Consider the following 27,546-nt stretch of genomic DNA (forward strand, 5'->3'; position numbering starts at 1 on the left):
TATATTAACTCATATTCAGCTTTTACTCTTGACACCTTACATTAATATATGTGTCTCAGGTGGTGAATCAATGTTGGTACGTTAAAGTGTTATTTACTAAGTTGCATACTGTATTCTGATGTCCATAATTTTTAACAAATGTCCTTTTTTGTTCCCAAATCCACCTTACACTTAGTCTTTAGGATAATTTGCTTTTTTTGTTCAGACCATTTCTTTCTTTGCTGTCAGTGATGCTGTTTTTGAGCACCATAAGGTGTGTTAGATGTCTTTCAAATGAGATTTGGGTCTCCTTGATAGTAGGACTATGGTTTTTAAGGGATAAAACCACAAAGACAAGTACCATTCTTCTTGTATCAAAGTTACCTACCACCAAACAACTTACTACTATAGACATTAGTCTTGATCACCTGGCTGAGGTAGTGCTGATCACCTTTCTCCACTCTAATAGAGGGCTCCCCATTTCATTATGTGCTTTTCCTGAGGGACTCACTATGTTTACTGCACACTTTAGGAATGGGCAGTTATGCTCCATCTTCTGAAATATTTATGTAAGTTACATGTGGTTATTCTTCACAAAATTCTTGTTCATTCTCATTTACCTATTCATTTATTTTGATCAGTACTAACTCATAGTTATTCATTTTATTCTTTAGATTTTACTTTGATGCTACTTCATTAATTTTGTTTCCCAGATTGTCCTAGCTTGAGTGCTTTTTCATGTGGCTGTCATGTCCTTTTGATATACTCCCATCACTGTGAGAGTAACACAGGAGAAGTTCTTACTTTTTGGCACTGCGAGATTATCCAGGGTAATCTTACATATCCCTGGTCCATTATTAGACTTAGCCATTTATCCAGGAAGTTTTTGTTCCTTTTATTGGACAAGCATACTAGAAACCAGGATCAAAGTGCAAGGAGTATTCCTTTTTATATGGGTGTTTATATTGTTTCTAAGTCTTTTCAGCTGACAGAGCAGGGAAATTATGCGGTTACATTAGAGGCTTAAACAATTATATCTGGCCTCAGATTTTCTTCTTTATAAGCCAAGTTCTTCATGTTGACTCAATTCTCAGGAATTTTCCTTAGCCTTGCAAGGTGTGTTTAACGGACCTAAAACTTAAGTCTTAACTCTTCCAGAATTTCCAAGCGATTCCTACCACATATAACTTGACTCTTTAACACACTTGCCAACACCCTACTTCCCACCAAAACTTCAGTACAGGCATGAAAACTGAGATTTCTCTTGTATCAAGCCTGCATTATGTGTGCCTCAAAAGAGACAGTGTATTGACTCTAATGAGATGAGAGCTTTGGAGAAATGACTTTTCAAATGATGATAGCAAGAAAGGAGAAATGTGTACTGTATGGTTGAAAAATTATCATTTCTGCAATTGTTAGCCTTTCTACGAATTCAGGAATTCTGAAATTGGCTACCACTTACTGTGAAGTTCTAAGAGAAAATAAGAGCTAGTTTTCTAAACAGATGCATCAGTAAGTGACTCAGGCTGTAGTAGTAGCAAATGAACGCTATAACTTCTGAAATTGCACAGTATTTTGCTACATACTTGCATATGAGGATTTTCTGCACTGAAACGAAATGTAGAGTACATCCATTGTCAGAATTTCTTTATGGTTTTGCTTTTAAAAATAATTTCACTCTTACATAAATGGAGCATTCGGCTGAGACCAGATGAGATAAACTTAGCTGTCCTTTTTGATTACTGCTTCATTTTTACTGTCTCCAATGGTTTCTTTTATTTACCTTTCAAAGGAACACACTTCAAAGGAAAGTAGACAGTTTACTGGTCATTCATCAAAATGTTAAGGCATTTTCTTCCCCTATCCTCATTTTAAGTTTGTAAGACATGGAAAAGAAAAGACTAGGACAAAAATGCAATGCATTAAAACTTGAACTACTACTAAGATCTAAAGCTTTGTTTTCTTCCTTTTTTTTTGTTTTAATAGGCCTTTCATGCCTCTTTTAAATGAAAGAAGCAACTTAATTAAGGTGTAGCATAATTCTTTTCAAATTGTCTTTGCAAATACACACTACTAAGATATAAGCAGTCATCACAAAAGTTTGTGACATTTTTTGAAATCTGAAGGCACTGTTTGTTTACATTTATTAAGGTATTTTTATTGGGTCTAAAATGTTACTTAACCATTGTATGTTTACAAAATAAAATTTTAAACAAACAATATTTTTAAAATTTGAATTTTAAAAACACTGCTGGTTAGGTCTTTATACAATGTGTTTCAAATTATAGTTGAGCCACAGATATCTTAGGTGATTTAAATTTGATACTATTATGTGGATATAAATTGGTAACAAAGTCTTATTTGGAATTTTCATAGAATTATAGGTTTATATTTTGAGTGGTATTCATGGATCAGCTTCTTGGAGTTACTGATACATTTTTGTTTTGATCTTTTGACAGACATACCACTTTACTACTTTTTGCCATAGATTTTGACTATAATTTATTTTTATGACTAATTTAAACTATTTCCTCTTTTAAAGTGATGACTATTTCTAAAAATATTTAAGTTTTATCTTAAATCTGTTCCTGTATATTTAAATTCCTTAAAATATAATATTCAGTTTGGGCCTGGCTTATTCATTCTATATTTTGTAAATTCATAAAGAGTTAGTTACTGAAAATATCTGAAATATTAAAGCATTTTTCATCCCTTATTTCATTTACTCTTTGTATTTAGTAAGATAAGTACTAAAAAAATATTTTTACCGAACAGGAAACTGAGGCTCACAGAGCCTTAACTAAGATAGTTCACAAGAGGTAGGATACTAACCTCTCTGCAAAAGTTGACACAATATATGTCACAAAATATGCAGCCCTGACTACTCTTAACCCAGGTCATTTTTCAGGCTAGGTTTATAGGAAATACCCTTGAGAAATGAATTCCTTAGAAACCAGGATCAGACTTTCTATAAAAGCAGTGTATTCCCCAGCTTCAGAATTCCTCTCCTGTATTTTCAGTCACCTACACCCAGAGTAGCTTTGAGGTAAGAAGTTGAGGACAAAAAAAGGTGACTAAAGAATAAATATTAGGCTTGAACTCTCCAAATAGTACATATAATTGTGATCTTGGGAGTATTCTAAAAAAACCAGTCACATCAATGAAATGTAATAGAAACAGCCAACATGTCTTAGTATGACTGTTGCCTAGTAAGTTCCTAATGCTTTATTCCTTGCAATTCTGAGATAGGCAGCATTGTAATACATCCTTATCTTAAGAACTGGTCTCAGATTTTACAGCTAGGAAGTGTGAGCATTGGGCTCTGAGTGCAGCCTCTTTAGCTCCACACCCAGGGAAGGTGCTCAGTCACCTCCTTGGGATGTTCTTGCTATTTTTGAGAAGCAGGAGCTTTTAGAGTTTTCCTTTTGCATCCAGTATTCACCAAGAAGAATCGAATAAAAAGGGGCCTGCAAGAGAAAGGGTCTTGAAGATGCTTCTGATATACACGTTTCATAAAACTGAAGATTAAATAGGCCTGCACATGACAGGGCACATATCTGCTATATATTATGTTCTGGCTTTTAGCTCTTGATTTTATGCAAATGGCTTTACCTTGGCAAAAAGCCAATGCTCCAAACACCATTTCTAGTCCCAGCACATGAAGCCAAAATCAAAACAGATGTCCAGATAAATGCATTAGAGATAGCAAAGAAACCCACTACTGTGGTCACTCTGATCACTATGCATCTGAGGAGGTTCTGGTGCTCTTCTGGGTTAGTCTCTCAGTTACGATTCTGGGACCCTCTCTCCTCCTCATTATTATTGTTATTATTATTTTCTCCAGGCACTATCTCTTTTCTAGGAGTTTACCTTGGGAAAGATTGGGGCTCTACAAACAACTACAATCTGGAAATGTTAGAACCAGAGAAAAACAATTTAGGGTATAAAATGAAATGAGAAAGAAATGCTAGGGTCAAAGAGAAGGAACACCAAGCTGCTAAAGTAAGAAGATATAATCCAAGCCCACCACTCCAGGTACTGAGACTAGCGCTTTCCGGGTAACCAGGCAACAACGTTGCCTTGGTAACCAGGACAGCGCTGTGGGCCCCAAGAAGCCCTTAAGTGTCCAGGTCAGGGGGCGGGGCCCGGGAGCGCTGGGATCTCGCGAGAGCTGCGTGAGCCATGGGGACTTATCCGGGACGCTGCCGTTGCCCTTAGGGACAGCGGTGGGCCGGCCAGGGGCGGGCCTCCGAGTGGGACAGATGGCTGCTCAGGAGAGCCAGCCCACCTCTCCTCTGGGGGTCTTAGAAGCAGCGCTGGGCACTGGGTTGACAGCCTCCGGGGACGTGGCAGCTGCGGAGGCCTCAGAGGGCGCCTACTACCTGGAGCGTATCCTTCATTCCCGTGTGGCGCGGCCTGTGGGTCCTGGTTGCCGGGGCGGGGCTAGATGAGACTGGGCGGGGCGAAGGTGAGCACCGCCCCTTGGGCTTACTTGGAGGCGGGACGCTGCGCTGCTGGAGCCCTGAGCCACTGTGGCCACTGTGTCACAGCTTTTCCTTCGGCTGCCACCCAGTGGATTTCTCCTTTTAGGAGTGCCGGCGTTGCTCTTAAAAGAACTGATAGACCTTCCACAATCTTGTGCTTAATAACTGCTCAAGACAATTTTGCTTAGGGGCACAACCAAGAGCAACCCCTCTTTTCACTTAATGGTTTTCCTAAATCTTCAAGTTTTCAGAATAGCTTGTCTCTAAATGTTTGGCGACTGCTGCCATTGGCCTTTAATGAGCAGAAGCTCAGACTACCCCATCGGGATCCTGGAGATGGCCTATTTATCCATCTCAGGTCATCGCCTTCCTGAGTAGTTTAAGTATTAGTTGTTTAATAATGACAGTAATAATTGCTTTTTGTTTTTCTTGTGCCATAAAGCGATGACCTGGTGCACTGAAAAGTCTCTGAGATGACAGGAAGAAATGATGTTGAGTAGTTATTAATGCAAATGCTAGAAAAATTAAGTAATCGTGTGGATATTTCGTTGTAAGGTAGTGCATCTTTCCTCGACGTACATAGATTAGTATAGAGATTCATGATACTAGAGAGATGGAGAAGCTTGGGAGAAAAACACAACTAAGTGCTTTCTTGGTAGATGAGAGCGACGGTTATCTGTTTTATTACTAAAGATATCAAAGTCTACAACTCCCCCCTCCACCAGCCGTAGTTTAGACTAGCTAGATCTCACCATGGAGGCCAGGCTGGCCTCACACTCATGGAGATCCTCTTGCATCAGCCTCTCAAGTGCCAGGATTACAGATATGCAGCAAAATGCCTGCCATAGTCTGCCTTATTTTGTCCCAACTCAGGTTCGTTATAGATTTATGCTCTAGGAAGCCATAAACACTGTAGTGGAAAGATCACAGAAAATGTGAGCTATTTTATTGAGTGCAAAAACGATTCTCACAGGAATAAATTCGAATAGCTTAAGATTATTTCAAATGAAATACACGGGTGGTTTAGTATCATAAATGACATTTTATATTTTTTTCATAACTCTTAACAGCTGTTTTTTCTAGTAATATTCCTTTTTAACTTAAAAATGATTCATTTGTTCTACATGTATCTACATCAAGTATGTTATCTAGTGTCCTTGCTAGTGAATGATAACCAAGGATCTGTCAATTTTGTATGTATTAAAATGATTTCTATGAAGTTTAGTTGTTAACATAAGATTAGCACAAGGCAATAATTTTTTGCAATATCTTTGTGAAATAAATGACATGCTACCAATATAATGAAAGTTTTAAGAATGAAAATCAGATTTCCTTAATTTGCAGGGAGGTCTCAGAATCACAGTTGCCAGGGTTTAGCAATTTGCAAAGTCTTCTGCAAATATTCACATTAACAGACACAAGCAATTCTAATTTTCCAGAATTTTATTATAGGTTTTGTGAATTATCTATCCCTTTTGTTTTTCTTCTATCGCTCCTTGGTTGACTGATTACTATTTTGGTTTTCAGTGGGAAGGTAGTCAGGGAATAGAAAAGTTAAACATTTAAGCAGTCAATTTTGCTATATTCAGTGTTCAGGGAAGAGGTTTAGTCATGGGAGAGGCTTTAACTCTTAGTTAAAATGAAGTTTGAGGATTACTCATGAATGCCAATTATCCTTGTATCCCTGGGCTCTCTTCACATGCATAATTAAGAGTTGATTGTATAATGTTATTTGACATTGTTTCTTAAGGCAATTATGATAGCTGCCGAAGTGAGACTTTCTTGGGTTTTAAAGTCTTTAGCTCTCAGGTAATTTAATTGAGCTACTTTAGTGGATAAATAAAAGTTATAATATGCATAAATGAATCAGAAGTCCGCTGTCCTCTATTCTGTGCAAGTACTTGATCACTTTTAATCTGCATTTGGCCCTGACTTTCCTCACTTACGATTTAGCACACACTACTAGTGCACTAGACATGGATCTGTCAGTACGGTACAAAACTTTGAAAGAGATTGACTTGAATTTTTCAGGAAACCCATCATCCCTTCCCTGTGTTCATTCAAATGTAAAAAACATGAATGGATTAACGTGGCCCAAACTGCCTACCTAGACAAAGTCTTACCTGGGGGTGGGTGGGAATGTCTTCATTAATAAAGACTTCACTTTTCCATAACAGCTTAGAGACTGTGTTCAAGGGGGAGAAGTCTTACTCTGGCTACACTGCAGCATCTCTCCCTGTAGCATCCTTGCAGTAAGGGTGGCATTTATTTCTCTTCTGAGGAACTTAATAGAATCATTGCTTTTATGTCTTAAATGTCTACAATATGAGATACAAATACACATGACACAGTTCTTATTTTGCAGCCAGGATTTTAAGAAATCTACTAATGGAGTGGCTGAGTCCTCTGTACAGCTCTTCATTGGGAAAATATTTGCAGTATTAAAAAATTTAAGGTTAGATTTAGACTTTGAGGTATGAGGAGGGCCAAGTATACATATCTTCAGAACTTGGTTGATTGTGTTTTGTGAATGAATCCTCTATAGGAAATCAACACAACTTGGTAGTAATTGTTAATGGCTGCCTCTGGTTGGGGACTTCTGGGAATGTCCACTTTCAACTGGCCAGGCCAGACAGAATCTGCACTAAGAAAACTAAAGGTTAATTGATTTTGTTGTTATTTATTCAAGGGAGCATAATGGAATATGGAGCCCTGAAAGCATTGTTTTAGTTACTTGATTCTGTGCTCCTCTAATTAACCTTTATTGATTTCATTTTTCTATGCATTATAACAGTAAGAATTTGGCTTCTCCTACTGTGAGTAAAAATTTTCTGGCCACTGAAAAAGTCTCTCCTGTTCCCAGCAGAAGTTTCTCATGATGCTAAGCAACTCTGGAAATAGTCCCAAAGTCAGCTTTTGCTGTTGTTAAATTTTCAACTGCAAAATTAAGGATTCCACACTCTGAAATAGGAGGCTACTATTAGAATGACCCCATATCTAAGATGCATGTTTGTCTTTGGAAGTAAAATCACCATTCCCCAGTCTTACACGGAAACAGTATCATTCACTGATAACTTTAACAGAAGTTCAACTTTTGCCCTTTTTGCTTTTTATTATTTTGTTATTATCATTAATTTTTGGTAAAATAAACATTGCTATAATAAATGAAGGTAATTAGAAAGTTGGAAGATAGTTAAAAAGCTGGGTATATAGTTTTCTGTTTGTCTTCTTATTCTTTCACATAATGATTTTCTTAGATAAACTCATTTTCTTTTGTACCACACAAAGTGGTACTTCTCTGAAATGTTTATACTATTAAATGAAAAGATATTTGTAAGGTTTTTAAAATTTTGTACCCAAATAGTATATTTCTTATCTTTGGAAAACTTTGTCCATGTATGCTTTGATATTAAAATATATATACCCTACCTACCTTCAAATAAAAAAAGATACTCTGAATGAAGAATATGGACCAAGAGTCATGTTACTAAATCCAGAATGCCAAGAACTGTATGTATGAAAGTCAAAGATTATTTAATAAGAAAAATCATGTTTTGTTCTGTTTTCTAGTGTAGACAAACTTTAGTGTGCAACAGAATCTCCCCTAGATCTTTAGATGAGGTTTTAATGCCATTTTGCTTTGCTAACAAGACTGCTAAGTATCTGGGCCGAGGGCTGTAATCGGAGTAGCAAGCCTGCAGACAAACACCTTGCCCTTTATCCTTCCCATTTTGAGGCAAAAATAGAACGCATGGCCCCATATCTTTGAATCTCCTGGCTTAGAAGCTGGGAAAGACATATACCATCAGCCACAGTGAGAATTGTGAGGCTTCCACATGCTGAAAGAAAGTTACTTTCCGGTTACTGTGGTAGAAGAGATATGATAGCCATCTAGGACAAGAATGGCCAGTGCAGTTCTGTTGAATTACGAGTGACTCCCTGTGTTACTAACAGTTCTGAGAACTGATGGATACTCCAGTGGTAAAGACTAGGAAGCAGACAGCCACAGAGAAAGTGACAGTGACAGCATGCCAGTTCTTTGCCATCTTTCATCTATATTCTTCAGTTAACGTGCTTTGTTTATACTGGCATTCCTCAAAAAGGGAAGCAGATTTGATATTTGCTATTTATGTACTTTTGCACTGTAGTAAGTGTACCGTTGACGATGGATGCCCCAGGGTAGCTTCTAGATTGCCTGTGTGTGCACTGGCTCTGAAGTGACAGCAGAGGTGACAAAGTAATCTCGTCTAAAGGGACTTTGGGAAGTAAAGGAAAATATAATTATGTCTCACTCTAGTTATTTATAAAAATGGTGGTGGCTGTGATCATTACCTGTAAATTTAGTGGCAGAAGACATTAGTGTGTGAGGAGCTTTGTTGCTCAGATCTTAAGATTGTTCACTGGTTCTGACCCTGGTTGATTTGCAGAACACTGTGAAGTCCTCATACAATGTCAAGCTCTGTTCCAGTAGTCCAGCTGAAATGCTTTTCCTAGTTATTTGGTTTCCGGTACCATCATGTGTTTAGGGCTTCCTGGCGGTCGCTGTGTTACATTGGCTTATTTTCTGATAGGTTTTGAAATGTCAGAATCTGGTAAGAAACAACTGACAAGTGCCAGAGGATGATTTATATTCTGCAGACTCACAAGTTTTCCTAAATTCCTTCTGCAGCAAACGGGGATGTGGTGGTGTGCAATGCTCGCTCTGTGTCTAGCTTGTGCCACCGAGATACCAAATTTTACCTAGAAGCAGGTGGTGATGTGCCTTGTGGTTTAGGGCTGGAAGGAAAGGGGAGCCACAAAATGTACCCTGAGCAGGAGCAGACTAGAAAACTAGGCACAGTCGAGGTTAAACGGACAGAAAGCGGGTGCTAGAGCAGAGGTCAACGGACAATGTGGAAAATAAAAATGAATTTTGAAATTCTAGTTCAAACACTTTCTTAGAAGGAACTGTAGGCAGACAGAGGGAAGGGAGTTTGTAAGGGCATGAAGCCAGCTGAGCAGTCTGAAACTGATTTTGAACTAGAATGCTAGCTTATTTTTCCAGTGGAAAAAATAACTCTACAACAAAATTCTTGACTAAATTGTTTAGATGTTTCCTGAAGTGTAGGATTATCTAAGATTTTAAATCACTTATGAAAAGGGAGGAGAGCCGTTGTAAAGGATTTTATTTATGAAGAACTAATTTTTGATGAATTGCTCTTTTTGCTCTTTATAAGATTGCTGTCCAGAAATCTGCTTTTTAAACTTTTCCAGACATAGTGAACCACTGGAAGCTACTTTACGCTGTCTTTCAAGCTGCCCCAAAGTTCAAAGGGATTAATGTCTGTACAATGGAGGGTGTTTTCCTTAGGAAGACCCAAAGTATAATTTCTCTGAGACTTTGAAATCGTGAAACTCATCTCTTCTCATTGGGTAAACGCTGGGCTGGCACGTGATTACAGTCTTCTCTTCCTGACTCCTGGGCAGCTTGGAGCAATCTGTGGGCTATGTTTAAAAAGTTTGTGAGACCCATGGCATGTGATGCCTCTTTATCTTTCCATTCGTTCTACTGTTTCCCTTTTGCCTCTAAATCTAAATTTATATTTTGTATGATACACAGATTTGTAAACTGTCCCAGAATTGCTTTAGGATTAGTTTGTGTATTTCTCCATAGCTAGCTAGCCAGATAGATGAGTGTGTTCAAACATACATGCCAAATATATTGATTTCTTCAATAACACCGCAGCACCGTATTTAAACTGAGTTGCTTCTGGGAAGATTTTCTGTACAATTTTATTGTAGATAAAAGTATCAATCAGTGAGGATATCTTTTCTTATTTAGAGTATTTTGTCCTCTATTTAACCTTTTGTCTCCTTAATCTCTTGTCTTTGGTTAGATTAATTTTTGTGTCAATCTTTTAGTTTTTTATAGTTTTCCCTATCTGTCTTCAAACTGAGCAGAGTGACTTGATTTAGCTGGTTGTTACATTCCCCTTGAGAGTTTGGAAAATAAAGTTCATTACCCAGGACAGTGATGGTGAACCTTCATGAGCTTTGAATGATAACAAGCAGCCCTCTGTGGCACATGTGCTATATAGGTCTCCACCACTAACACAGGATATTGATAAAAATTGTACTTTTCTATTGCATCAGTGTAGGGAAAGTATGCTGTAGTAAAAAATTCATACATTTATACTAGAGAAATTTGTCTGGAGAAACTTGGCTTTGTCACTCACAGCTGTGTGACCTCGGACAAATCTCTTAATTTCTCTCATGCAGCTTCTTTATTTTCACCTTACAGATGACTGTGTATGTGTCATTTGAGTTCATAGAGTTGTAAAAATAAAAGGATTATTATCCATGCAAAACTGTTTCCATGCTTATTAAATGGTTGTTGATTTTCCTTATAATCTTTATTAATTTGGGGGAAAGCAAATATGATGCATAATTAAAAGCTGTTGCCAAAAAATACTTACTGGATAGAAGTCAGAAATGTTTTTTGATGTTTCAAGTGTTTGATAACAAAGGACTTCTCTATATTGCTACATTTAACAACTGTCCGTAGCACTTCTAGCTAATAGAATCTCACCAAAAATACTTTTTTTTTGTGCAACTTTAAAGTCTGTCCAGATGATTTCGGAATATTTACTTCATTTTGAAATTCATTATAAACGTGAAGGATGACATTGCTTTGCTGCAGATTTGAAGACAAGGCAAATCAAGTATGCTATCAAAGTCATGCCCTGGTAGCTATCTCTGAGAAGGGGCATACTTCGTTGAAAAGAGATAGATTTCTTTTAGCTCAACCTCAGGAAATTTTATCTTATTAAGTAAAAATATATTAGAAAAATATAGATATAGAACTGGAAGAAAATTTAGAATGTCTTTTTTATTTAAGAGTTCATTTTAAGAGAAGTAGAGCACAGGAGACTGAAGAGATTTGTCTTTATGCATTCCTTTCCAGGTTCAGGAAAATAGTAATACCAGATAGTTGTCTAGCATTTCCTATAAGCCAGATATCAGTTTAAATGCTTTACAGGTATTACCTCTTTTAAATCTCTCGAACTCTAGAAGGTGGTGTGGTAACTGGTCAGCCTCCAAGCATTAATGATTTTGTATGGAATTTACCTACTAAATAATGTAATTCCTATGTAACCGATAGGATGTTGAAGAAATGATTTTTAAAACTTGGTTATAGAAGATGTTATGGCTGTAGTCTACACCTTGGAATACTATGAGGGAAGCTAGCTAATGGATGTTGAAGTGGCTTCAAGCAGCCTGTGGAGAGAGCCACGTGGGAAGAAGACTGAAGCCTTCAGCCAACAAGTAGCCTAATTACAGTGAGATGTCTTGGAGGTGGATCCTGCTGCTTTAGCACAGTCTTCAAATGAGGGGCACCTGTTGTGATCTTGACTGTGACTTAGGAGAGACCCAACTCAGAATCTTCAACCGAGTGACTAATGAGCTCTTGACTCAAAACTTTGGGGCAGAAATGGTGTTTGTTTGTTTAAACAATGATATTGAGATTATTTGAGAAAAAAAATTTGTGTATTTTCAGTGTATACAAGTGCAATATTTTGAAACACTATGTGCTTCATTGTAAAGTTAATGCTACGAGCAAACTACTTAATGTACTGTGTCGTGTTATCTTTGTCTTTTGTAAGTACTTAAAATCTATTCTCTTTGCAAATGTCAAATATGCAGCATATTATTTAACTATAGCCAGTATGTATTACATTAAGTGTCCAGAACTTATTAATCTTATGCCTGAAAGTTTGTCTCTTTGACCATCATTTCCCAATTTCCTGCCACCACTAACCCCTAGTAGCACTCTGTGTGTGTTGGACTTCGTTTAGATTCCACGTATAAGTGAGAGCATGCAGTGTTTATTTTGCGTCTAATTTATTTCACTTAGCAAAATGTCTTCCAAGTTCATCCACGTTGTGGCAAATGGCAGTATTTGCTTATTCTTTTACCCTGAAGTTTTGGGTGGTTAGTTGTTCAGTAGTAATAAAACATACCGATTTCGATCCCTGGAGAGAGGTGCTAACACAAGAAATGTTTTAAAGATATCAGAGTGGCTTTGAATCTGGTAAATGTTGAAAATATTGTAAGTTGTGTGTTAATGAAAGATTAAATACCTTGAACAGACTGCTGTGCGCTCGGAAGCTTCTGGCACGGGATTGCAGGAGAATGAAGCAAATGCTATTGGAAACATTTGTACCAGTAGGTAACTAACCTAAGTAGGCACTTCACTACCTGTAGTACTTACTATGGATGAATTAAATTTAGGGGGCAGGACTGAAAGTGTGCAACATTTTTTGTGTGGTTGTTGCTTGATCTTTTACGTATTTTTTTTTTTAGCCTCATTACATTTTGTCTTATTATGAGGAGACACACTCAAGCTGACTATAGAATACTGAGATATTTTTGACAGACATCTGGTATCTGAGGATTTTCCATAACTGATCGAACTTTAAGTTTCTCCCACGAGTGATAAGGATAAGGCAGGAAGTGAAGAGTGATTACCTGTGAGACAGCTGAGAAACAAAAATTTAGAGGTTGAGAACTCTGTGAGGGTAATTGGAAACTACTTCAAGTATTTATGTAACACAAAAATCACACACTGAATAAAGAGAGGCAGTATTATATGTGAAAGCCTGATCCGTTGGGATTGATCCCCAACTCTGTTTGGTCCTAGCTGACACCTCATGCTTTTGATATTTTGATATTATTATCTCACTTTTACAAAATTGACGCATTAATAACTGCTGACTCATAGACAGGATGATAGTCAAATGATATAGTGAGATTTAACTAAATTTTTTTGCTGAAACGTGAATATGTTTTTCATTTATATTTAAATCTTGCATGCTTTTTGTTCATACACAATAAACAATAAAGTCATGGTTTATTATGAGTAATATATGTAGGAAGTGGAATATTTAGTATAGCTTTTAAATTTACTATTTCTTCACATCTCTAAATTTATATTAATGTATTTTGTATATTTTATAAACATTCCTAGAATCAAATTAGAAATGATTAGATAGTGGGCCAGTAGAAATAAATGTAGCTTTCATGATGTGGATTGTGTAAAATATTCTAATTAAAATATTTTATATCTTTACTCCTAGGGTGTAGGAAAGCAAATTTTTTTTTGGAGTTTACAAAACTCTTTTTGGTGGTGAGGTACTTAGATTCAATATTGTATTTTATATAGTTAATACATTTTAATACAAGGTATTCTATATTTTTGAGATTAAAACTTGACAAAATATTCAGAAGTGACCATAACTGAAACATCTGAAGATGATTATGAATATGAAGAGGTAATGTGTTAATTTTAGATGTTTAAGCTGTAAATTTATTACAGTCATTCTTGTGAACTGTTGGTTTTATTTTCTGAAACATGTAAGCATGTTTTTTTCTTAAGCAACACTAGCTTTTTAGCTGATATCATGTATTAATATCATGGGGTTAAGAATGAGATGGGAAGATTCGGTAAGTATTTGATTGGGTAATAAATACATATAGTTTTTTATGGTTCTTCTGTTAATTTTTCTTCAGATTCAACTGCTTTTCACTCGATTTGTGGATCCTGACTGTAGACTCCATCTTTGTTCAGGAAGCATTTCCCATCATCCTCTCTGCTCCTGTCAGAGATTCCCAGAATTCCACTGCCCAGTAGGAGCTCAGGCCTCTTGCTTCCTGCCAGCCTAACTGTATTGCTATAAAATATAGTTCTTACCTCAAAGTTGTCCATTTATTCATTGTCCCCAGGAGACCTATCATTGCTCCTGATACTTGGAGGATAAAGTCATTTTTCTGTGACAAGCTGTGAATGAAACTGTGTGGAAGCAACCCTTGTGGCCTGGATAAGCAAGGGGCAGGGCAGACTAAAGGACAGGCTTCTGGTAAATGGAGACAGAGTTGTGGTCACTCAATGAAGTTGCAGATTAATTTAGATGTAAAGGGTGAAGTAATTCTCAGCGTAGAAGAATGCGATAGATGTTGGCTATCGTTAATATGTTATCCCTTGATTGTAACACTTAGTGATTTTGCTTTGTTGTAATAAACCAGACATTTTCTATTATTACAAAAAATTAATTATGGGGAAAACTACAGAGGGAGAGAGGGTGGTCCCATTTAGATAGCATACCAATTTTCAGCAAAATTCTTAGACCGCATTTGTCAGTATGGATAAAAGCAGTTGCCATGAGTTGTAGTGACTGACATTGAAGGACAGTTAATGAGGTCAGAAAGCTGTTTGCTTATTCTCTGTTTTCCACAGATCTTTAGAATGATATGGTGTCTTACAGAAAATACATTTATTTTGGAGGTTTACTTTGTCATGAAATATTATTTCTAAAATGAAATATAGTAGTCTCCTCTTATAGTTTAAATTTCTATGGCTTTATGGTCATTTACCCTCCAAAAATATTTAATGGAAAACCTCAGAAAGAAATAATTCTTAGATTTTAATAACTTTAATTGCAGTATATTGTTACCAATTGTCCTATTTCATTTTATTTATTGTTAATCTCTTACTGTATCTAGTTTTAAAATGAAACTTCATGGTTATATGTGTAGAGGAGAAATACAGTATAGAGTTTAGTACTGTCTGCAGATCAAACATCTATAGGCTGTGTTAGAATATGTCCCAAAACTTTTATTTTTCTGCTCACTTTTCCTTCCTCTGATCCAGATACCAGATGATAATTTCAGCATTCCAGAAGGTGAAGAGGATTTGGCAAGAGCAATCCAGATTGTTCAAGAACAGACTACAGATACTCAGATTTTGGTGAGAATTTTAGACACTATTGTAGCCTGTAGTTTTCCAGTCATATTTTTTATGTGAAGTTTTGAAAGTTATTCAACCTTTAAATACTTTATTAAATTCAACACTATCACCTGCTATGAATTTTTCACTTCTGTTTGTCACCAGACTTTTACTTAAAATAAGCAGTCATATTTATTTTTCTTTGGATTGCCATTCTCTGTATCATGGCAACTTTGGTATCACTTTGCAACAAGTGACACTTTTCCTTATGTCATCTATTTAACAGAAGTAGTCTGCTTTCAGGAACCATCTAATATGATGTTTTCTTGTAAGGCATATGAGCTAATTTCATTGAGGATTATGATAGGGAATGCATTTTGGTTATAATGTCAGTTAAAAGTATATGAGCCTGATAGCATTCTTTAATGGTTTAGATCTAAATGTCTCCAAAAAGTGTTGTGCTCAGAGATGGGGCTTCAGGAAGGATTCACAAGGGCTCCAACCTTATCAGTGATTAAGCCCTGCATGAGTCATAACTTGATGGCTTCATTGAGGTTATGGAAGCACAGGGTGGAGCAGAGTGGAAGGAAGTACATCGTGGCCATAACTCTTGGGAACTACACCTCATGTCTGGCCCCTTACCATCTGCTTGCTCTTTGCTGTCCCTGCCTCCTGGCTGCCACAAGGTTGCAGCTTTCTTCTGCCATGCTGCGCTGTTTCTGCCTTAGAGCCACGGTTGACTGTGGGCTGAAAGTTCTGGAACCAGGAGCCAAAATAAAACTTGCCCTTAAGTTGTTCTCAGGTATTTTGTCATCATGACTGAAGCGAACATACTTCCAGTAAATTTGAAAACTCCATTAAAAATTGATCATAATTTTATTATGTTAGCAAAAAGTCCTTTAAAAAGAACTTTATGTTCTTATGCCAACATCAATTAAAAGATTCTTATTCAGCTGAAGATTCAAAAAACACTTTTGAGACTTTACTGTAAATTATCACCTATTTCAATCCTTCTGTGCTTTTCATCTACTTCTTAGTCTAGAAATCCATTAAATCTTTTTTCAAATATCTATTTACTCAAAAATTTAAAAAGCTCGAAAAAGGAAGCTATCAAGAAGCCAGAAATGATTACATTCTATTATAAGTTGGTGGCCCCAGTTAAGAGTAAATTGCATTTCCTAATGTATCATATGGATAAGTTTTTCTAGGAAACATAAAATGAAGTCTATTATTTAGATCTATTAATTTGCCTGCTATCTCAATGCAATAATTCATAGGGATAATTTTATTTATAACTTTTAAGTATTTTTTAGTGTGTGTAAATATATTCATTATGGGTGTTAGTACATATACATATTGTATCTGGATTTTTTTTTTTGAACTTACCTTTTTCTTCCCCTCTCCCTTCATCTGCAGAACCCTTCTTGTCTCCACTAAATCTGTCTCCACATTTCTATCATTTATCTTTTATTTTGCTCTTCAAATTAGTTATATTTCGGGGTTCTAACATGAGACACCATGCAGTGTTTAATCATTTTTGCTTGATCCATTTGAATTAGCATTATGGACTTAAGATGCTTCCATTTTCTTACCAAGCATTCAAATTCATTCTTCTTTACATCAGAGCAAATATCCATTCATCTGTGATGGGCATATAGGTTGCTTCCAAAATTCAACTACAATGAGTTGTGCTGCTATGTATATATGGGTATGTGTGTATCACTGTTTTATATTGCGTCTGACTCTGCAGATACCCAGAAGAGCTATAGCAGTGTCATGTGGAACTGTGACCTTTGTAGTGGTTGTACAAGTTTACATTTCCACCAGCAATGCAGAAGCTTCTTTTTTCCTCACAACCTTGAAACTATTTGTTTTGCATTCTAGATAATAGTCATTCATTCTTAGAGTAAGTTGAAATCTGACGTTGTTTTGATTTGCATTTCTCTAATAGCTGAAAATATTGAGCATTTTTTACCTACCTTTTGGATGTTTGTAGTTCTTTTGAGAAGTGTCAGTTTATTTCATTTGCCTGTTTTTTTTTTTTTAAACTGGACCTTCTATTTTTTGGGAGGTGGTTAATTTTTTTGAGTTCTTTATGTATTTTAGAATTTAGTCCCCTGGTTGAGGAGTAGCTTGTAAAATTATTTTTCCTATTCTGATAGGTTGTCTTTTCAATTTGTTGTTCGATTCTTTTGTTGTGTAGAATCTTGTTAATTTTATATAATCCTGTTTGTTGATTGTTAATCTTATTTTTTGTGTAATTGGCTTCCGTTCAGAAAGTCTTGGCCTGTTCCTATGTTTTCAATAGTCTTTATTTACTTTATCTTTCAGCAGAGTAAGTGTTTCTGTTTTAACATTTAGATTTTTGATCTATTTTGAGTTGGGTTAGTAATTGGTGAGATTTGTGGGTCTGGCTTCCATCATGTGCATGTGGATAGCCAGTCATTCCATTGCTGTTTGTTAAAGAGGCTCTTTTTCCTCCAGTGTATATTTTTGTCCTTTTGTCAAAGATCAGATGGCCAGCCAAATGTACCTGGTGTTGTCACATCTTTTCTTCTGTTCCATTGATCCATACACCTGTTTGTATGCTAGTGTCATGCTATTTAATCAATTTAGCTTTGGCTCTTTTGGATGTTTTCTGGTTCTATATGAAATTTAGAGTTGTGTTTCTGTAGTTCTGCCAATAGTTTAACAGGGATTGCATTAAATAGATGTATTATATTCATTAATGTGGCTGTTTTGACAATCATGGTCCAACATGTCTTAAAACAAGGGACATCTTTTGAGTTTTTGATATCTTCTTTCAATCTTTTTTTTTCCAGATTATCAAAGTTTTCATTATAGAGATGTTTCATGACCTTGGTTAGGTGAATTCCTTTTTTTAAAACTATTGTGAATGGAATTGTTTTCCTGTTTTCTCTGTAGAGTCATTGCTAGTGTACAAGAATGTTCTTGGGCTTGTGTATTGATTTTGTATCTTGGTACTTTGCTGAATTTGTTTATTACTTTTAAGAGTCTTTTTGTGGGGTTTTATAGATCTTCTGTATAAAGGGTCATGACATCTGAAAATAAGAATAATTTGATTTCTTCCTTTCTTAGCTATATCCTTGTTATATATTTCTCTTGTATGATTGCTATGGCTAATATTTTGAGTACCATGTCAAAAAGAAGTGGTGCAAATGGAAACCCCATAATATGTTCCTGATTTTAGAAGAAATCCTTTAAGTTTTTGCATTCAGTGTGAAATTGGCTGTGGGTTTGTCATTAATGGCTTTTATCAGTTTAAGTAAAAGTGCCTTATATACCTATTTTTTGGCAATGTTTTTATTATGAGTGGATATTGAATTTTGTCAAAGGTTTTTCTACATTTATTGAGATTATTATGTGTGTTTTTTTAAAATTTTATTTAAAAGGAAAAAGAGAAAAAACAAAACAAAACAAAGCAGTGTAAGGGTACAAGTAATACAGAACTACAAAAAAAAAAAAAAACCAGTAAGAAATCACCGGTTAATAGATTACATATTATCATCTTAGAGATAGTTGCTCAAATCACAGTATCAAAGCATACAAAGTGGACACTCAAACAGTGAGACTGCAAACAGTTGTGTTCAATGATCCACCCAAAAACATTAATATGGTCAGCTATTTAACACCCCTAAACACTCTTGCTGTTGTATCATTTAGAACTCTTTTTTTTTCCCTCTCTTTTTTACAACAAAATTTACACATTTTGGGTTTTATTACTCCTTAGTTCTTATTACTTTTTTTTGGGGGGGGGAGAGAATAAAGTTAAATATGGCAAAACAAAGCTGTCAGTCAAACCAAGGATAGACATAGCACATGATGCAAAACAGAGTACAAGGTTATCAAAAATGGTTATCAACAATGTCTCTTGTTTCCTTAAAAAGAATTGTCTATCTCATTATATATTATAAAGTTGAACAAAACAGTAGAGAACAAGACCAATAAAACTTAAGCATTGTAAACATTACAGGACTTCCAAAGGAGACAATAGTCAAACCAGAATGGGCATCTTAGTGAATCTTATTGCCTTCAAAGTAGTTGCCTATACCCTCAAACTTGATACTATCATACAGAATGGAACAGAGTCTAATCAGTCAAAACAAGATAGTGGGAGTATTACAGGACTTCAAAACAAGTTAATAGGAAATCAAAAAAGTTACTATTATATACCCTGCTAATTTTTTAAATTTTTCCCCTTAATTAAAAAAAACATAAAAAATAACTAAATAATTTTTTAATGAATAAGGCAGAGATTGAGATAAAATAGGTCATAACAATATAACAATACAGGTCAAAGCATGACTGTTTCAGCAACCTAGTGGTTCACCACCAAATAACCCGACTTAATAGTAGTTACCATAGTGTCTGTCTTTTTCCTTGAAATATTTGAGTAAAACTTCATATACTATAGCTTCAAGTATTTCCATATCAAGAAGCCCAGAATAAAGCCTTTCCAATTAATAAGTGAAAACTTTATAAGGCTTCAAGGCCACATAATGGGGAATCATGATTACCACATATTTGTATATATTTGAATCATTACTTACATTAGGGAAACTATTCGGTATTCATACATGCGAGATTGATTTATTTCACTTATGAGTATGGTCTCAAGCTGTGCCCATTTATTGATAAATATCTCAATGTGATCCTTCTTTATAGCTGAATAATACTGCATTGTATAGAAATACCATAACTTTTTTTATCCATTCCTCAGTTGATGGACACTTGGATTGTTTCCAAGATCTGGCGATTACAAATTGTGCTGCTATAAACATAGGTGCACATATATCACTGTGGTATGATGCTTTCAGTTCTTCTGGGAATAGGCCTAGAAGTGGAATAGCTGGAATAAATGGGACTTCCAATCCCAACTTTTTGAGAAATCTCCAGACTGACCTCCACAAATGCTGCACCAATCTACACTCCCACCAACAGTGTAGGAGAGTTCCTTTTTCCCCACAGCCTTTCCAGCATTTGTTGTTGATGGTTTTCTTGATCCTGGCCATTCTTTCAGGAGTGAGATGGTATCTCAGTGTGGTTTTAATTTGCATTTCTCTAATGACTAATGATGATGAACATTTTTTCATGTATTTATTTGCCATTTGCATTTCTTCATCTGAGAAGTGCGTATTCATCTCAGATGCCCATTTTTGGTTTGGATCTTTGAATTTTGGGGGTCTGAGTTTTTTTAATTCTTTATATGTTTTAGACAAGAGTCCCTTGTCTGAGAGACAGTTCACTAAAATCTTTTCCCAGTTTGTGGGTTTTCTTTTTACGATGCTGGAGATTTGTTTTGACATGCAGAAACTTTTTAATAAGAAGTGGTCCCAGTTATTGATTCTGGGAAGTATTTCCCGTGCGGTTTGAGTCCTGTTCATGAATTCTGTACCTACTCCTATGTCTTTAAGGTTTCTACCCAATTTGTCTTCCAATAGATTTAGTGTTTCTGTTTTAATATTCAGATCTTTGACCCATTTAGATTTTAATTTAGTACATGGTGATAGACATGGGTCTAGCTTTAGTTTTCAGCAAATGGAGAGCCAGTTTTTCCAGCACCATTTATTAAAGAGACTGTCGTTCTTCTAGTGAACCTGCTTGGCTCCTTTATCAAAGATAAGGTGGTTGAGTGTGTTTGTAGTTGTGGTTGTATCTTCTAATCTATTCCATTGATCTTCGGCTGTGTTTTGATTCCAATACCATGTTGATTTTACTACTGTTGCTTTGTAGTATAACTTCAAGTCAGGGATTGTGATGCCTCCTGCTTTGTCTTTGCTGCTTGGAATTGCCTTTGCTATTCTAGGTGTCTTCTGGTTCCAGATGAAATTTAGGAGTGATTTCTCTAGATCTATAAGGTATCTTAATGGTATTTTTATTGGGATTGCATTGAATCTGTATAACAGTTTTGGGAGAATGGCCATTTTCACAATGTTTGTTCTTCCTATCCATGAGCAAGGGATGTCTTTCCATTTTCTGAGATCATCTTCAATTTCTTTTCTCAGTGTATTATAATTTTCACTGTATAAATCTTTCACTTCTTTCGTAAGAGTAATTCCTAAATATTTCATTTCTTTGCTTGCTAATGTGAATAGTCCAGTTTCTCTTATTTCCCTCTCCGTGATTTTGTTGTTCGTGTATAGGAATGCTATTGATTTCTGAGTATTGATTTTGTATCCAGCCACATTACTGAATTCATTTATTGTATCTAAGAGTCTTTCAATGGAGTTTAGGGGGTCTTCTATGTAGAGTATCATGTCATCTGCAAACAATGATAATTTAATTTCTTCTTTTCCTATCTTTACCCCTTTTATTTCTCTTTCTTGCCTAATTGCTCTGGCTAGTACTTCCAGTACTATATTAAATAGGAGTGGTGATAAAGGACATCCTTGTCTTGTGCCTGATTTTAAAGAAAAGGCTTTCAATTTTTGGCCATTTAGTATGATGCTGGCTGTTGGTTTGTCATAAATGGCCTTTATTATATTGAGGTAAAGACCATCTATTCCAATTTTCTGTAAAGTTCTTTTCATGAATAAGTGTTGGACCTTATCGAAGGCTTTTTCTGCATCTATAGAAAGGATGATGTGATTCTTATTTTTGGCTTTAGTGATATGGTGGGTTACATTTATTGATTTGCATATGTTGAACCATCCTTGCATTCCTGGGATGAATCCCACTTGATCATGGTGTACAATCTTCTTGATAATTTGCTGCATCCTATTTGCCAATATTTTATTGAGGATTTTTGCATCTGTGTTCATTAGGGAGATCGGTCTATAGTTCTCTTTTTTAATTGGGTCTTTCTCAGATTTTGGTACTAGAGTAATATTTGCTTCCAGGAATGACTTAGGAAGGATTGCTTCCCTTTCAATTTCATTGAATAGTTTGAGGAGTGTCGGCATTAGGTCTTCTTTGTATTTCTTGTATAGTTCTGCAGTGAATCCATCTGGGCCTGGGCTCTTCTTTGTAGGTAAGGACTTAATTACATTTTCTATTTCATTAACAGAGATTGGGTTATTCAAAAGTTTTAAATCCTCCTGATCTAGCTTTGGTACTTCATATGCTTCTAAGAATCTGTCTATTTCTTCTGTGTTATCAAACTTTTGAGAGTAGAGGTTTTCAAAATAGGTGTTGATGATCTTCTGTATTTCTATTGGGTCTGTAGTAATTTCACCTTTTTCATTCCTTATTGCATGAATGTGAGCTTTTTCTTCCCTTTTTTAAATAAGGTTGGCTAGGGGCTTATCGATTTTATTTATTCTTTCAAAGAACCAACTCTTTGATTCGTTGATTCTTTGTATTGTTTTCTTAGTCTCTATTGCATTGATTTCTGCTCTGATTTTTATAATTTCCTCTCTTCTTTTGGCTTTGGGCTTGACTTGCTCTTCTTTTTCTAGCTGTTTGAGGTTTAGCATCAAGTTATTTATTTGTATTCGTTCTGTTTTCCTGATGTGGGAACTCAGTGCAATAAATTTTCCTCTGAGGACGGCTTTCATTGCATCCCACAAATTCCGGTAAGTTGTATCTGCATTTTCATTTTCTTGTAGGTATTGTTTAATTTCTTCTTTAATTTCTTCTGTGACCCACTGATTACTCAAGAGTGTGTTATTCAGTTTCCATGTGTTTGTGGGATTTTTGCAGTATTTTTTATCTTTAATTTCTAATTTCAGAGTGCTATGATCCGATAACATGCAAGGGATGATTTCAACTCTTTTGCATTTGTTTAAATATGTTCTGTGAGCTAATATATGGTCTATTTTAGAGAATGATCCATGTACTGCTGAGAAGAATGTGTATTCTGATGTTGTTGGGTGGAACATTCTGTATTTGTCTATCAAATCCATTTGTTCGCAGGTGTGATTCAGTTCTGTTATTTCTTTGCTCATTTTCTGTCTGGTTGATCTATCCCTTGGTGTCAATGGCATATTGAGGTCCCCTGTTACAATTGTGTTACTGATAATTTGAGTTTTCATTTCTGTTAATAGTTTTTTTGTATAACTGGGTGCTCTGGAGTTTGGTGCGTATATATTTAAGATAGTTATCTCTTCCTCTTGGAGTTTCCCCCTTACGAGTATGTAGTGACCTTCTTTTTCCTTTATGGTCATTGCTGGTTTAAAGTTTACATTGTCTGCAAACAGAATGGCTACTCCTGCCTTTTTCTGGATTCCTGCTGCATGAAGTATTGTTTTCCATCCTTTGACTTTCAGTCTGTGAGTATCCTTCTGGGTTAGATGGGTTTCCTGTAAACAGCATATGGTTGGATTTTGTTTCTTGATCCATTCTGCTAGTCTGTTTCTTTTGATTGGTGCATTGAGACCATTTACACTATTGGTTATTGCAGTTAAATGCTGGTTTATTGTTGACATGTTATCTCTCTGCTGTTGCATCTTTATCCTTCTGTTCTGTTTAATTATCTGCTTTGCTTAGTGGTTTTTTCCTTTGTGTATCTAAATTGTCTTTCAATATTTTTTGCAGGGTTGGTTTGGTGTTCATGAAGTTCTTCAGCTGTTCTTTGTCATGGAAGTATCGTATTTCCCCATCAATTTTGAATGATAGTTTTGCAGGATACATCAGTCTAGGTTGGAAATCATTTTGCTTTAGGATCTGGAATACTTCACTCCATGCTGTTCTTGACTTTATTGTTTGTGCTGAGAAGTCTGCTGTGATTCTGATAGGTTTTCCTTTATAAGTGATCTGTCTTTTCTCTCTGACAGCTTTTAATAATCTATTCTTGTGTTGGATTTCTCAGATGGTGATTATTATATTTCTGGGTGTAGTTTTATTTTGGTTATGACTATTTGGAGTTCTATGTGTTTCACTGATCCTAATGTCAGTTTTAGATCTCATGCTTGGAAAATTTTCAGCTATTACTTCTCTAAATATCCTCTTGACATCCTTTATGTTGTCTCCTTCTTTTTCATTAATCCCTATCATTCTTATGTTATTTTTTTTTCATCGTCTTGCAGTTGTTGAATTGTTGTTTCCTGATTCCTTGTTATTTTTAAAAGATCTTTCCTTTCCTGTTCACTAGCTGCAATCCTGTCTTCAAGGTCTGAAATTCTATCTTCACTTTCATTAAGGCAGTTTTTACAACTTTCAGTGGAGTTTTTTATTTCCTGTATATCTCTGTGCATCTGCATTATGCATTCTGTTTGTTTCTTATATTGCTCGTCTAGGGATTCTATCTTTTTGTTTAGTTCCTCCAATTTTTCTCTGTGTTTTCTTTAGATATATTCAGAATCTCTTTCATTTCTTTTATCATTTCATCTTTTACCTGGGAGATTATTTCGAGTTTGAATTTCTTTAAAGCTTCCTGGAGTTGCTTGTTAATTTCAGTAGCTATTGTGTCTGATATTTGAGGTGAATGGCATATATTTTCTTCTATATACATTGCTCCTAGGGTTTCTTGAGATGGGCTGGAGGTTTGACGTTGTAATTTGGTCTTTCATTTTGTCATTTTCCTATATTTCTGTGTTTCAAGTGTTATTTGAAAGCTTCCTCAGGGTCTGTTGGAAATCCCCTTGTATGTTTGCAGCTCCTGAGACTCTGGCACCCCATTACCCCAAGCCTCTGGGCCTGCAGAACCAATGGCCCTCCTCTGCCTGTTCAGAACTCTGCAGTTCCAGATAAGCTAGGCCTCAGGGACACTGTGCGCCCACCTGCCCTTTGGACGCTCCACAGCTCTCCAAGCGCAGCTGGGATGCGGAGGCGCATGTAGCCGCCTCAAACCCTCCTCTCCACTTCACTGCACCCGGAAGCCTGGAGGGTCCCAAACAGTCTGGGCTTGGGCAGAGTGTGCTGAGCACTCACCACTGGCCGCAGTGCCTCTGGAACCTGCGATCCTCCCCTGCTTGCTGAGACATCCACAGTCCTCCAGACACACGGGGAGGCTGATGCAGGCACCTCAGATCTGCCCAGCCCCTCCTCTGCACACCGATGGTGAGGTGCGGGATTCCCAAACAGGCTGGGCTCAGGGGATAGCATGCACCTGCCTACTTGTTGGAAGCTCCACAGTTCTCCAAGTGCAATTTGATAGGATGCCTGAGATTATCTTAGTTTTTTTTCCATTTTTGAGACTTACTTCTGCTAGGATTATTTCCAAAAGATGAAAAATATTTCCAAAAGATGAGAAGTATAAAATAAAAAGTGGCCTTTATTCTGAGAACACGGAGAGAGATGATCGCACCCCCACCGCTGGTGTCCCGCGATCTCTCTGGCAGACACGTGGCATGGGGTTATGTAAATAGCCTCGGTTTGGGGTGGAACCTAAGGCGCGCATTAGGGATGCACAAGTAGGCCATTGGTCCTAGGTTTGGCGCCATATGTAAATTTCCACGGGCGGGAAGATGGCGTCACAGGTAACTTGCTGGGGGCGGGGGAAATAGGGGCTTCCTGCTTCTGGTTGAGGCTTTCCTGCCTACAGTGTCCTGTCTGGGCTAAAACCCTTTCATATCCCATCTTATGATTATTATTATGAAAAGGGGCAAAGATTTCTCTCTTTAACTACTTCCTGCTGGCAGAGGGCGCTGTACTGGAGCCTAGGGGAGTCAACGGGATGAAGGTTGATGCCCAGGTAGATGCTGGTGCCAGGTGTTTTGGCCAGGACACCTTCACTGGTGAATGCACGTATGTTAGGCTGGAAAAACAAAGAGACAAGATGTTATGAGGAGACTTGGCACTGTCATATTTAAGGACCCAGGTGAGGTAGAAGGAAAGGTGCCTTTGATTTAGACATGTCATTCTATGAGGACCATGTTGAGGTAGAAACATTTCCATGGTAAGGCAGAATTCTGAAAAATTAAGTGTGAGTTTAGGAGAAATGATGTTATGAGAGGTGATTACTCCCCAAGTGAAAGCATAAAAGTTAAGACGGTAGGTGTATAAAACTTGTCTCTGGTCCAGGAGTTGAACTGGAAAAAATGGGGGGAGCAGGGAAGGTGGTGGCTGTACCAGTATAGGGAAGGTAAGGGCTTAGGCTTTTTTTTTTTAATTTTATTTAAGGAGAAAAAAAAAGCAGAGAAAGGGTACAAGTTATACAGATTTACAGAAAAAAAATAAACAGTAGGAAATCACTAGTTAATGGATTACATATTGTCATCTTAGAAATAATTGTTCAAGTCACAAAGTTAAAGCTTGTAAAGTGGACATTCCAACAGTGAGACTGCAAACAGTTCTGTTCAGTGATCCAATAAAACTCAGTGATATCATTTTCTATCTTATACACTTAAACATACATGCAGTTATATCATTTAGAGCACTTTCTTTTCCTCTTTTTTGTACAATGACAATTACACATTTTGGGTTTTGTTACTCCCACAGTTCTTATCACTTTTTTGGAAGGGAGTAGAACCAAATGTGACATAACAGAACAGAGTCAATCAAATCAAAAGGGTGGACATAATAGATAATGTAAAAGCATAATACAAGGTGATCAATAATGGTTACCATAATGCCTCCCGCTATCTCTAATAGAATTGCCTATATCATCAGTTATAATAAAATTGAACAAAACAGTAAAGAACAAAACCGACAAAACCAAAACATTGGAGACATTGTAGGTCTTCAAAAGTAGATAAAAGTCATCGAGAATGGGCGTCATAATGAATCTCACTATCTTCACAGCTGTTGCCTAAACTTTTGAACCTGGTACTATCAAGCAAAGCAGAATAGGGGGACATCAGTCAAAAACAAGATGGTGAGAGTAATACAGGGCTTTAAATCAAGATAATGGAAAGTCAAAGTGGGTTGCTATAATATATCCTGCTATTTTTATTTATTTTTCCCTTAATTAAAAGGATAAAAATAAAAAAGTAAATAATGGAGTGGAGATTGAGATAAAAGAGGGCATAACAGCAAATTAGCGCAGATCAAAACGTAACCATTTAAGCAGAATAGTGTTTCACCACAAGATAATCCTGACATAAAAGTAGTTACCATATTGTCTCTTTCCTTGAAATCCTTGAGTACAACTTCGTATATTGTAGCATTAAATATATCAAAACAATATAAAACCATTTAAGAGAATGACAGCATTACAGGGTATTTAGAATCAACTAACAGAAAATGAACAATGGTTTCTGTAGAATCTCCTTGTCTTTAAAAGTTTTTGCTTATACTATCGTACATAATAAAATCCAATAAGATACAACCTGTTTAGACCAATGGAGACAGAAGAACAAAAATTTGATGAGACTCTTAGGCTTTCAGGGATGTCACGTTTAACCAGACAGCTGAGGGTAGAAAGAACTGTGACTGTTATCATATAGAACATTATGAAGATTATCTTACGCAAGATGTGGG

At 36.3% G+C, this 27,546-nt stretch overlaps 1 protein-coding gene across 2 annotated transcripts in view; it reads left to right on the top strand.

Annotated features, from left to right (window-relative positions):
• Positions 1-4,141: 4,141 nt before the first annotated feature.
• Spag16 (sperm associated antigen 16) overlaps positions 4,142-27,546 on the top strand; it is a 997,476-nt gene continuing 974,071 nt past the window's right edge. The window contains exons 1-3 of one of the 2 annotated variants that reach the window (XM_063237454.1): positions 4,142-4,368; positions 13,728-13,774; positions 15,151-15,246. In XM_063237454.1, the coding sequence (XP_063093524.1) occupies positions 4,242-4,368; positions 13,728-13,774; positions 15,151-15,246 (270 nt within the window). In that variant the 5' untranslated portion in view covers positions 4,142-4,241. Of the gene's footprint in view, positions 4,369-13,727; positions 13,775-15,150; positions 15,247-27,546 lie in introns of those variants that run through there. The other variant, XM_063237455.1, reaches the window with a different exon arrangement.

The sequence above is a fragment of the Cavia porcellus genome, unplaced genomic scaffold (assembly GCF_034190915.1).
Source record: "Cavia porcellus strain 051 isolate PalLab524CR breed Dunkin Hartley unplaced genomic scaffold, mCavPor4.1 scaffold_26, whole genome shotgun sequence".
Lineage (NCBI taxonomy): Eukaryota > Metazoa > Chordata > Mammalia > Rodentia > Caviidae > Cavia > Cavia porcellus.